Source organism: Phyllopteryx taeniolatus, chromosome 10, assembly GCF_024500385.1.
Source record: "Phyllopteryx taeniolatus isolate TA_2022b chromosome 10, UOR_Ptae_1.2, whole genome shotgun sequence".
Lineage (NCBI taxonomy): Eukaryota > Metazoa > Chordata > Actinopteri > Syngnathiformes > Syngnathidae > Phyllopteryx > Phyllopteryx taeniolatus.
In genome coordinates, this window is record NC_084511.1 from 22,859,544 (window position 1) to 22,871,751 (window position 12,208).

Sequence of the window (12,208 nt, forward strand, 5' to 3'; positions counted from 1 at the left end):
TATAAGAACATGTTTTTCAACTATTACATTTCTTTTCAAAGGGGGATTGGTAACAAAAAAATGGTTGCAAATATCTCAATGTTATTACACCAGAACACAATTAGCAATTTTGATTTGCTTTCGCGGGCCACACAAAATGAGGTGGTGGGCCGGATCTGGCCCCCGGGCCACCAGTTTGACACATGTGCTCTAGCGGTTATACAACGTGTTGAATTATTCCAAATTTGTTCCAAATATATATTTGAAGCTTGATTATGTTATATAATGAAAATGTAATTCATAATTCTATAGTTTTGCATGTGAATTATGTTCATCAAAATATTCCGCATTAAAATAGATAAGACCAAAAGAACAAAACAAAACAAACACAAAAAAAACCCACCAGTAAGCATTTAAAGTATAAATATATAGATCTTTATTTATTTACTTCATATGCTCAGCAACAGTGTTGGGGAACATTAATAATACAACTTGTTACACTACATGAATGAAAGTGAATGCAAAATAAACTACTGCTTTTAACTGCTGTGGGTTATTACATACAGTACATAACAAAACATTTTATTCCAGATAAGCTGCATTGACACGGACATTTTGGTCAACTGGAATTACACAACATACATAATCCATAGAATGAACATGGCTAATAAAGGAGTTAGGTATTAAATGTAAGACTTGTGAGCCACAACGCTGTTTAATAAAAAAGAAAATACAATTAGAATATGAAAAAAAAAAATACATTTGATGTTAAGTATCAGTGCATAATCATTTCCTTTGCGCATAAAAACTTCCACAATTCATCACTTGTCGATGTTTTTTTTGTTGTGGGTTTTCTGTAGTGGTCAGGAAACAAGCAAACTAATGAGTTTGGTCCACGGTACTTTTGTTGAACCCTTACATACTGTTCATTTTCCATGCGCACATAGAATGTTCTGGGTCAAATTTGACATCACAATAATGGCCTACGTCAAATTATGAACTAGAGATCTTTTTCACATTTGGGCATTTTCATGACCGATGATAATTCACATTCACTTATCATTAACATGCAGATACTCTAGCACCCAAGAGAAAGCGCTACTAACTTTCTGAGCCCTCTATCAATCTCTGAAGCTCACTTCTGTCTGGCATGTTTTTGAGAGAAAGTTTCACATTTCAGGATGAAAGGCTGACATTTTGGCTCTTTTTATTTTATCTTTTTAAAAATCCAAACGGGTCACATTTGACCCCGAACGGCATATAAGGGCTAACATTGAATTTCCCCTGAAAATGTAGCCAGAAAGCGAGGGCATTTGACAAAATGCAACAGAATGAAAGCTGTTCGCCACGCAGCCTGCCCCGCAAGCTTTCGTTGGCGTGATGACGACGTCGGAGGAGGAAACCCGCTGAATCCTGCCAGTGAACGCAGCAGCATAAACATCTGCGTGGCGCAACATCACTCCACACACACAACCGAACCTTCCTAGTTGACAGTGTTTACAATTGAAATAAATACTTCATGTTTCAAAAAACAAACAAAAAAAGAACCTTCAAAAATACAATTGACCAGGGTGTATCTATAGATTCCTTCAATGTACATTTAAAGCAAAACTTCCATTCATTTGTGACTTGACGACGAGTCAACCTGAGTAATTTGATCTTTTCGTAAATACGTTGGGCACCTTAAACATGAGAACTCTACAAAATAGAGCTCTTCACATCACTCTTTTGCAAATGTAGTTGAGGGGGACATTATGGAAAATTAACTTTGTGCTGGGCGTAGACAAAATAGTTGGGTTTCTGGAGCCTGGTTGGGTAGTGCGGAGGATAACAGTACAATTCTGGGCAGAGACAGGGGGGTGGGGGGGCGGGGGGGAATTTCACTACATCAAAGTCAAAAGGTAAGCAGAGCTGCAATAATGTTCAAATTGGACTTTTTGAATGACTTGTTTACAAATAGTTGAGTCTCTGGGATGCAGTGGGTTGACATTTCACTACATTAAAGGCAAAAGGTAAGCAGAGCTGCAATTACAATGTTAAAAATGTGAATTTAAAGAGTTGTACATACGTACAGTAAATAGTGAACCGATGCATGTTGATTGTATTCACTGTTCTTGTGGCATCTTGGCGCCAAGGAACTATGTAGAACTGAGATGAGGAGTTCAGAGCCTTGTTTCTAGTGGACGATGCGCACGATGGATAAATCTTGAATTTAATTAGATTTAATATGGTTGAGTTCTTTTCTATTATAGAAGTCAAGAACATTTGGGTTGAATCTTTCCCCCAAAAAATCTTGCGGCATTTAGGGGTACAAATGGTCGTTATGTTGAATTGGCGCTAGGGATTATGATCAGTCCTTGGAAAAAAATGTCATGGGGAAGACACATGGGAACTGTTTGGAATTGTTTAAAAAAAAAAAAAAAAATAGCAGAATCTTTCCATTTTGTCATGAATGAACCAGCTGAAAACAAAAGCCTTGTCTTCTCCTCTCGGTGGGTGAATCTTGTGGGGCCATTTTACAGTAGAAAAGCCTAATATGGAGCTGACTGAAATACCTGAGCCAGTTTTCACCTGTAACAAACTCTCGAGCGCTGGCAAGTCAGCCTGGCGAGTCAAACCACGCAAGTTGACCGGTGGCTCGTGTCACAGTTCACAGCTTCTCCAGTTTTCTCCTAGCTCGCCGCTCAAGTGGCCACTAAAGGGAAAACCCTTTCAGCATTTATTCCATGTCCTCGTTATGGGATACATGCGGAAGGGCTTGCCGGTGGCCACGCGTGAAGAAGGCGGGAGATTACACAGGCGGCGTGGAGTAGCGCACCACGTAGTTGTAGTCAGGCGGCGGGCTGTGACACTCCAGCTCTGCGTCCAACGTAGAGTCGTCCAGACTGAAGTCTAGAGGGACGTTTGCTGGGTACTTGTCCTTCTCGGGGTCGCTCAGTACGGACTCTTTGCTCTTGCTCATTGCCTTCATGCTGCGCACAAAAACAACAAACGAGGAGACATGTCGGTGCTATTCTAACGTGCATGTTGTTTCCAATGTGCTCTCAATCAGGTAACCCATAGCGGATTTACATTCAATGGAATGTTGTTCTATACGGTGTGTTTACAATTTTGGACATTATTAATGATTTCTTTGTGTTAACAGATATGAATAAAAAAAAACAAAAAACATTCCATGTCCAAAATGAGTCCTAATTTAAATACAGGCATATCAAAAGGACGCTGCAAAACAGGCTGTAATGTTCATTAAATGATGTTACTTCATATTTGTATAAAAAGGAGGCATTTTTTTCCCCCCTTCGAAAATAAACTTTTTTTTTTAAACAAATATACAGCTCTTTGGGGGGAAATAATGTTTTGGGGGGAAAATATATAAATTATTTTTTTCTAGGAAATATATGACTTAATTCTAGAAAATGTACATCATTTTCCTCAAAAATATTTTTCTTTCTTGAAAATATACAACAAAAAAGTTGTATATTTTCAAAAATACAACAATATCTGAAAGGTTTATTGAAAATATCTCCAAAATTACATTTTCTGTCAAAAAAATACATTTTTCCCACTGAAAATGTTTTTTGTCTTAAAAACTTTGTTAGAAATATAAAACTTTTTCCCTTGAAAATACACAACTTATTCTTTTCTTTGAACTAATTAACTTTTTCTTTCTCAGAACTATGCAACTTTTGTCTCTGATTTTTTTTCTTTTTCTAGAAAATGTAAAACTTCTTTTTCAGAAGTATACGACTTTTTTCTCGAAAAATATATAATTAGGTCGTACAATATATAATTAGTTTCTACAAAGATTTACAAGCCTATCCCAGCTACCTCCGGGCGAAAGGCGGGGTACACCCTGAACTGGTCGCCAGCCAATCGCAGGGCACAACCATTCACGCTCACATTCACACCTACGGGCAAGTTGAAGTCTTCAATTAATGCATGTTTATGGGATGTGGGAGGAAACCGGAGTGCCCGGAGAAAACCCACGCAGGCACGGGGAGAACATGCAAACTCCACACAGGCGGGGCCGGGGATTGAACCCCGGTCCTTAGAACTGTGAGGCAGATGTTCTAACCAGTTGCTCACCGTGCCGCCGAAACAAACAACTTGTTTCCCCCAAATTTTAAACTTTTGTTGAAAGTCAAAACCCTTTTTCTTGAAAATATAAAACCCCCCTAACTATAAATATATAACTTTTTTTCTCAGAATAATATATGACTTTTCTGGAAAATGTATGTATTTTTGTGTGTGGAAAATATAGGCTACAACATTTTTGTATGTTGTTTTCATGGCGTGTTAATACTACGCTTGGATTCAAGAAAGCTGGGCAATCACGAGGCTTTCCGCATTCTTATTATGTCGTTAATCATCCAGCCCGTTTCTGCTTCACTTGTTGAGTAATTGTCAATGCAGGTTGCTGCGGTGTCCGCTCCCAGAGCAGTCAAAGGGTCGCAGCTCGACGGGGTGGAGGGTTAATGTACCCGACCTCAGTGCCTTCTGGATGAGTAATGATTCAAGTAAGTGGCATTAAAACTCATGAGAAAGCTGCCTTTCGTTTGTTACAAATGTCCCTCATATTTCAACGATAATGATGATGATGATGATAAAAAAAGTGTTGGCTCGCTGTGCCAGTGACCAATGGGGTGACTCCTGTTAAACAAAAGGAGGCAGCCAACAGTGTGAGATAGTAGGGGGTCTTGTGTAAGTTCAAAGGTGGGCCGTGAGTGAACAGACACCTGGCAAGGACGGCCTTCCTGACGCATGAAGATCATTCTCGGCACACTTTAACTAACTCTTCCGTTCCAACACAAAGGCTCTCATAACAAGGACAATGGAAAGCCGTTTGAGCATTTATTCCATATCCTTGATATCCATACCCTTGGTTAACAAGTCTACTAGCTAACATCTAGCGCTTCACTATTAGCTAGTGGTGCACAAATGTAATGTATTTACTATGCGTGAGCGTGCGTGTACGTACGCCAGAGCCATGATGCTGAGAGGTCGTCCGGCCAACGATTCCAACCTCTTCAGAGTATTCATGTTGTCGGAGGAGAGGCCCATCCCGCTGTCACACTGTACACCCTTTTCAACATGGAGGCACACACACGCACACACGGTATAATCATTACCAGTACCCACACATTTGAAAAATGGAAATTATGACACCATCCCACCAACCAAAGCATGCGTTGACTAACTTAAAACTGACCTGGTGAGCGTGATTGCCGCCGCTCTCCACGGTGACCTCGTCGAAGGTTTTCACGCTGGCCGGTCTGATCTTGATGTTCCTAAAGCAGGGAAATATTTCCAGGAAAGGTCTTCTCAATGTTTGTGTTTAGAGAAGCCCTTTGATTCTACTGGAGCCAAGCGGCAATAAAACTGTAGGAACTTAATGACTTAGAGCAACAATGTGTTGAATCCAGGCCATCGAAGCCGCCGACTGTGCATTTGGATGCAGCGTGGCCAGCCTAAAAACCTCTTGGAATAATTCAGCTTCGGGCTTGACCCTTCATCGCTGCTTTTCATCACATCATCAGTAAAACATACTTTGAGCATAGGTGAACACCCGAAAGGATAAAGAAATATTACTTGAAACATAAATCTAGAAAGCGGCTGTATAGCTTTCACCCTCATGGCAAAACCCCCCGCCCCAAAAAACTGACAAAAACGTGGCTCTGCGTAAATCTTGGCACAGCACAATGTTCTCTTGGAGTTTAATATTTAAGCGCACTCTGGATGCGATGGGACAGTGGCACTGATGGGTCTAATTGCTGCAGGATGGTGTGATTTCTACAACCCCAATTCCGATGAAGTTGGGACGTTGTGTTAAACATAAATAAAACCAGAATACAATGATTTGCAAATCATGTTCGACCTATATTTATTTGAATCCACTACAAAGACAAGATATTTAATGTTCAAACAGATAAACGATTGTTTTTAGCAAATAATCATTAACTTAGAATTTTATGGCTGCAACACGTTCCAAAGAAGCTGGGACAGGGTCATGTTTACCACTGTGTTACATCACCTTTTCTTTTAACAACATTCAATAAACGTTTGGGAACTGAGGACACTAATTGTTGAAGCTTTGTAGGTGGAATTCTTTCCCATTCTTGCTTGATGTACAGCTTCAGCTGTTCAACAGTCCGGAGTCTCCGTTGTTGTATTTTACGCTTCATAATGCGCCACACGTTTTCAATGGGAGACAGGTCTGGACTGCAGGCAGGCCAGTCTAGTACCCGCACTCTTTTACTACAAAGCGACGCTGTTGTAACACATGCAGAATGTGGTTTGGCATTGTCTTGTTGAAATAACCAGCGGCGTCCATGAAAAAGACATCGCTTGGATGGCACCATATGTTTCTCTAAAACCTGCATGTACCTTTCAGCATTAATTGTGCCTTCACAGATGTGTAAGTTACCCATGCCATTGGCACTAACACAGCCCCATACCGTCACAGATGCTGGCTTTTGAACTTTGTGTCCATAACAGCCCGGATGGTTCTTTTCCTCTTTGGCCCGGAGGACACGACGTCCACAATTTCCCAAAACAATTTGAAATGTGGACTCGTCGGACCACAGAACACTTTTCCACTTAGCATCCATCTGAGATGAGCTCGGGCCCAGAGAAGCCGGCAGCGTTTCTGGGTGTTGTTGATAAATGGCTTTTGCTTTGCATAGTCGAGTTTCAAGTTGCACTTACGGATGTAGTGTATTCAATTAAATATAGGTTGAACATGATTTTCAAATCATTGTATTCTGTTTTTATGTTTAACACAACGTCCCAACTTCATTGGAATTGGGGTTGTATAATAATTAGGAACCTCAGAAGGAGATCTTTGATTATCTTATTAAATTCATTCGTATTTATTCTGTGTGGAAACAGGTTGATGAGTGAGTAACACAAAGATGTGGTGGAGGAAAAATTGAGTGGTCTCTTAAAGTAATTTATTTATTTTTTTAACATGCAAAAGACACATTTTCTTGAAATGGTTAAACCGGTCCATTTATTTAATCACATTTGAAGTTTTCTTTTTTATTAGATTTTATTTAATTTACTTAAAATAGTCATCTCATTTATGTAATCACATTTGTTTGAATGTAATTGTATTACATTTTCTAATTTAATTTATTTAATTATTGTTTTGTATTTTATTCGATTTAATTTGATTGATCTGTAATCACATTTGTCTATTTTTCCCTTAATTAAAAAAAATATTCAGCTGATGTAATTAACTTAATTGATTTTGTAAATTTTATTGTATTCTAGTAGATTTAATTAGATTTACTTGAATAGTCAAACTGGCCAATGTAACCTTTTTTAGAATCAGAATCATCTTTACTTTATTTTGATTGACTTAAAATGGCCAAATAGGTTGATTAATTTAATAAAATTTGTAACATGTAATTTTGATGAAATTTTAATTTGCTATTGCTTATCCTTTTTAGATTTAATTTATTCATTTCTGATTTTAAATTTACCTTAAATTAATTAGATTTTCTTGAACTATTCAAACCTGGTCAAGTTACTGAATATTTTTTTTTTCATTTTCTTTAAACAAAATTAAAGGAAATGAAACTAATGTTTTAATATATTTGAATGTGGTTAAAACATAAAAATATTATTTTGATTTAATTCTCATAATTGTCTGACAATATGATTGCTACAGGGAAAAAAAAAAAAAAAAAGCTGATGCCCCTTCTTACCAGGTGCCGCCTGACTCACGCTGCGAAACGGGCCGCGTGGGCGTTTCTTCCGGCATGTTGCCGGCATCGAGGTCTCCGACCTTGGCCAGCAGGGCGGTGTTGATGGGTATGTAGTGTTTTCCCTCCTAAATCAGCCACACAAACACAAAACATCTGGGTACAACATTTACCCAACGCGCCGCGTAAAGCGCGACGAGCAGATTCATGGGCGATGCGCTGTGGCTGTTAAACATACAAACACATGTACGACGTGTGGAGAGCAGCCAAACAAAGCCAGGTCACAGCTAATAAATTTAAACGCATTGTTTGCATTGACTAGCTTGTGCCTGGCCTTCCTGCACCACAACAACAGAATTACTAAGAAGAGGTTTTATATGTGATATATGCTCTGACTTCAGCTTTTGTGTTTGAAGTGAAGCCTGTTTATCGTGGGGGGGATAACGTCCAGACCCACCTGCGATAAGTGAAAATCCACGATAAAGAGAGACCACATAAAAAAAGCGTTTGGGGAAAAAAATTGTTGTAGCCCTCTCACACAAATTCAAACCACACTTAAACTTATTAAAAGAAACGTTTTAAAGTATTCCTTAGCACCTGTTCTTACTCTATCACTGTCAGGAAATGGGACACTATCGTATAACATCACTTTGAGGAAACAAAAAGAAGACTCGATAGCAGAGTTCTTCAAATAAGATGTAAACCATGCTCGCTTTAAGCTGTTTGTTAATCACTTTCAGTCGAAATTTCCCGTAAAACTGACACAGGAAACAACAGAATTAAACTGTATTTTTAAATGCCAATATGTTCAACCAACCATATAATGACAAAAGTCTGTTAGCTTAATGCTAACATAAAATGCGAAACACTATAGACGGGCTAACGGAATTAGCATAGATATTACTGTAATTATAACCCTTCAAACAACTGATACTTTAACACACACGGCGCAGCAAAACATACAGACAGAGCATACAAAAAAAGAGAATTAAAAAAATGGTATATTTAAAGACCAAACCAAATAATTTCGTGCAATGAAAATCTCCTAGCTTAATGCTAACTACCAACAATAGCTAAAGTGAACCCATGCACTGTAGCTTCTTTCCAGCCAATACTTTGTTTGTTTTACAAACAGGAACAAATGTTCGTTTACTTTCATCAAATATTTGCAACAGTATCTAATATCACACCAATGGAACCCATTGGCACTGATGATGTAGTGGTACACTCGCCTGACTTTGGTGCAGGCAGCGTGGGTTTAGTTCCCACTCAGTGACGGTGTGAATGGTTGTCTGTGTCTATATGTGCCCTGCGACTGACTGGCGACCAGTTCAGGGTGTAGTCCGCCTTTCACCTGAAGTCAGCTGGGATAGGCTCCAGTGCCCCGTGACCCTAACCAGGATAAGCGGTGTTGAAAATGGATGGATGGAACGCATTGGTTTTCCTCTTGAGCGCGAATAAAAGGCTGATGGCGTCACTCTCATCTGCGCCAAAGTGTTTGTGCGCGATGAGTGCGACTTCCTCTCCTCGGCTACTGTGAACCACTCTGCTTCTCTGTAAACCGCAAGACGGACCCTGCCTACTTCCTGCATATTTGCTGCTTTTCTACCTTAACTTACTTGTGTGACGCAAAACGTCTGACCTTTAATACTAATCCTGCCCTGTCACTCCACGCTCTGCTTGGGATTTGTTTTGAATGTAAAAGAATTTAAAAATGAAATGGAAAAAAAAAAAAATACAAATTTAATACCAAGTTCAATTACAAATTAAATATATTAAAAAAAGATTCAAATAAAAAAAGATTCAAATGAACATTCCATTACAAATTCAAAAAAAAAAAAATTTAAAAAATACATTTAATAAAAAAAATATTTAAATCAAATAATTATTTGTAAAAAAAAGGATTGAATTGGAAATTGAATTAAAAAAAAATATATATAATAATAATATATATTGCCGTTAGGATCACGAGGGGGACCTCGGAAAAATTGTCTCTGGACTCAAAACGTTATATTGTTCTATTATACCTGCTGCACGCTAGCCTGAAGAAGGTCGCCCAACTGTTCAACCAGCTCGGTGAAGGTGGGCCTCTCCTGTGGTTCCCCCTGCCAGCAGTCCAGCATGGTCTGATAGCTACAAGACGACACACACACACAAACACACACACAGACACACACACACACACAACACACACGCTCTTTCAGAACATACTTTTAGCTTGAGCTAATGTAACATGGGACCTCACAGTGCCAAAATATTTAGCATTTTCAAGTGCACAAATGGTGGGTCGTGTTTAGTCAGAGAGGCGCAACATCTGGTGCAGCTCTGTCCACAGTGCTTGGGAAGTAACCATGTACAAATACTTGGTTGGGCCCAAGTGTGCATGTTTTTAAATCCAGGTTAAAAATTCTTCTTTTCCCCCGTGCTTTTTAGAGCATTTCTACTTTTAAATGATATTTCTTGCACTGTAGGCTGTTTTAATTGTATTTATATTTTTTCCTCTTTGTTTTAATTGTTTATAAGCTGTTTTTTTCTTTGTATTGAAATGCTTTTAATCATGTAAAGCACATTGAGTTACCTTGTGTCTGAAATGCGCTATATAAATAAATTTGCTTTGCTTTGCTTACTGTATTTACATAGATTCTTCAGTAATCTGCACTTAATTTAGATAAGTGTGGTACCCTAGTGTTGGGGAGTATCTAATTACTATACATGTAATGAGATTATGTAATTTAATTTCAAAATGTATGTAACTGTAATCCATTATATTACTGGGGAGAAAAAGTATATTTAAATTACAGTTGCATGATTACAATTTGAAAAACAGCCGCAAAATCTCAGATTTTTCTCCCACATCACTTCCTCCTAAAGCAGAGTGGTTTTGTACATTTCAGTCTGTGCTTTTTAACCTGTACTTACTGTAAGTAAAGGAGTTTAATCTACTTTTACTGGCGTTGTTTCTGTATCTACTACTTTACTTTAAGTTCAGGGTGTGAGTCCTTTCGCCCCCACATGTACTGTATGTGTATGGCCTGTCATCTTAAACCTGAATCCCTCTTCTTTGTTTTAAGTGATCCCTAGCTTTGGCGCCGTTTGCGATCGTCTCCGTCAAGGGTGTGAGAAGCACATAGCTTCTGACGGCTCCACGGCGAGCTGTCAGCGTCGGTGGCCATGTGGGAAGACTCACAGAGTCCTTGTGTGAGGTTCATTCGTTTCATGCAGGAATTTGGAGGAAAAAAAACCCAAATGCCCCCCCGCCCTTCCGCGGCCCCGGTTTAAATGATCTTCAGTGCAAAAGTTTGTGATCGGGATCAGTGACTGATCGCTATCCTGTTTTGGCTGCAACCGCCGCCACCTTCTGTTATCGTTCCCCAGAGGTGGTAAAAGTATTTGCACATTGTACATAAATACACATACAGTACTTGTGTAAGAAAAGACTGGTAAAAGTCGAAGTACTGATTCAACAAAAGTACTAACAAAGTACAGACTCTGAAATGTACTTAAGCATACAAGTAAAAATTGATTTCTATTGAAAAACTATGCCTTAACTTGTCTGACCTCCAACGTGTTGGCATTTCGCCCCCTCATAGTCGACGTGACAAGCCGAACTTTACACCCAGTTCTTTATCTTCGACCCAAAAGCTGTGCTGATCCCAAATCCAAGATGATGCAAAGCCACCATCTAGAGGGATCTGTTAGTCATTTCTGTGGTTTACAAACCTGAATTTCACAGACAAGATGTGAGAGACCCTCTTTACATAAATGCTTCCTTGTTAAAAATAAATAAAAAATAAAATATCACTGTAAACGCGATGCAAATACCTTTCCTAACGTTGTGAATTGACTGACAAAAAAAGGGCTAAATTAGCTAAAAGTATATTTTTTTATTTTTTTCAGATTAGACAGAGATAGCAAAAATAAAAAGACTCATGTAATGTAAAGATACTTGAACATTTTCTTGAATACAGTCACAAAGCATTTCTACTTCGCACCACTGTCATTCCATTTAAGTTCCATAATAAATTGATGTTAATATGGAAACCAGATGCTGCAATATTGAACTCTCGTCCTCCTTGCCAAATGTGTTGCTCACTTCTTTTCAGGGGTATTTTAGCCATTCACGTCTTAACAGGTGGGAGCCCTCGCCACACTGACAGGATGTCACAACGCTAATGCATACCTTACAAAGGGGGAAGTTGTCACTCTGTTTGCCCGTACAATGAGAACCACATTTCCTGCCCGGACTGTAAGGATGAACCAAAAGCTGTCTGCAGTATGTTTGTCAACATCCTATTTATTGTACTCCCACAGGAACTAGTCACTACATACCAGAGTAATTCATTTACAGTGAAGACCCACTATATCACAGATTTTCAAGTGATGTTTTTTTTCATGGGTTTTCAAAATATATGTTGCTGCTCCGTGTGTTAAAGTAGCAGTTGTTTGAAGGTTTATATTTATTGTAACATCGATGCTAGTTTACGTTTGCCCATCTATGATGTTTCGTATTATATGTTAGCATT

General features: G+C 38.8%; 1 protein-coding gene across 2 annotated transcripts in view; it reads right to left on the reverse strand.

Annotated features, from left to right (window-relative positions):
- Window positions 1–391: 391 nt before the first annotated feature.
- The window catches only part of kdrl (kinase insert domain receptor like), a 58,304-nt gene continuing 46,487 nt past the window's right edge, over window positions 392–12,208 (reverse strand). For both annotated transcript variants that reach the window (XM_061787734.1, XM_061787733.1), the window contains exons 26-30: window positions 9,713–9,818; window positions 7,689–7,813; window positions 5,189–5,267; window positions 4,958–5,061; window positions 392–2,951 (exon numbers count right to left, since the gene is read on the reverse strand). In XM_061787734.1, coding sequence (XP_061643718.1) covers window positions 2,771–2,951; window positions 4,958–5,061; window positions 5,189–5,267; window positions 7,689–7,813; window positions 9,713–9,818 — 595 coding nt within the window. In that variant the 3' untranslated portion in view covers window positions 392–2,770. The remainder of the gene's footprint in view (window positions 2,952–4,957; window positions 5,062–5,188; window positions 5,268–7,688; window positions 7,814–9,712; window positions 9,819–12,208) is intronic.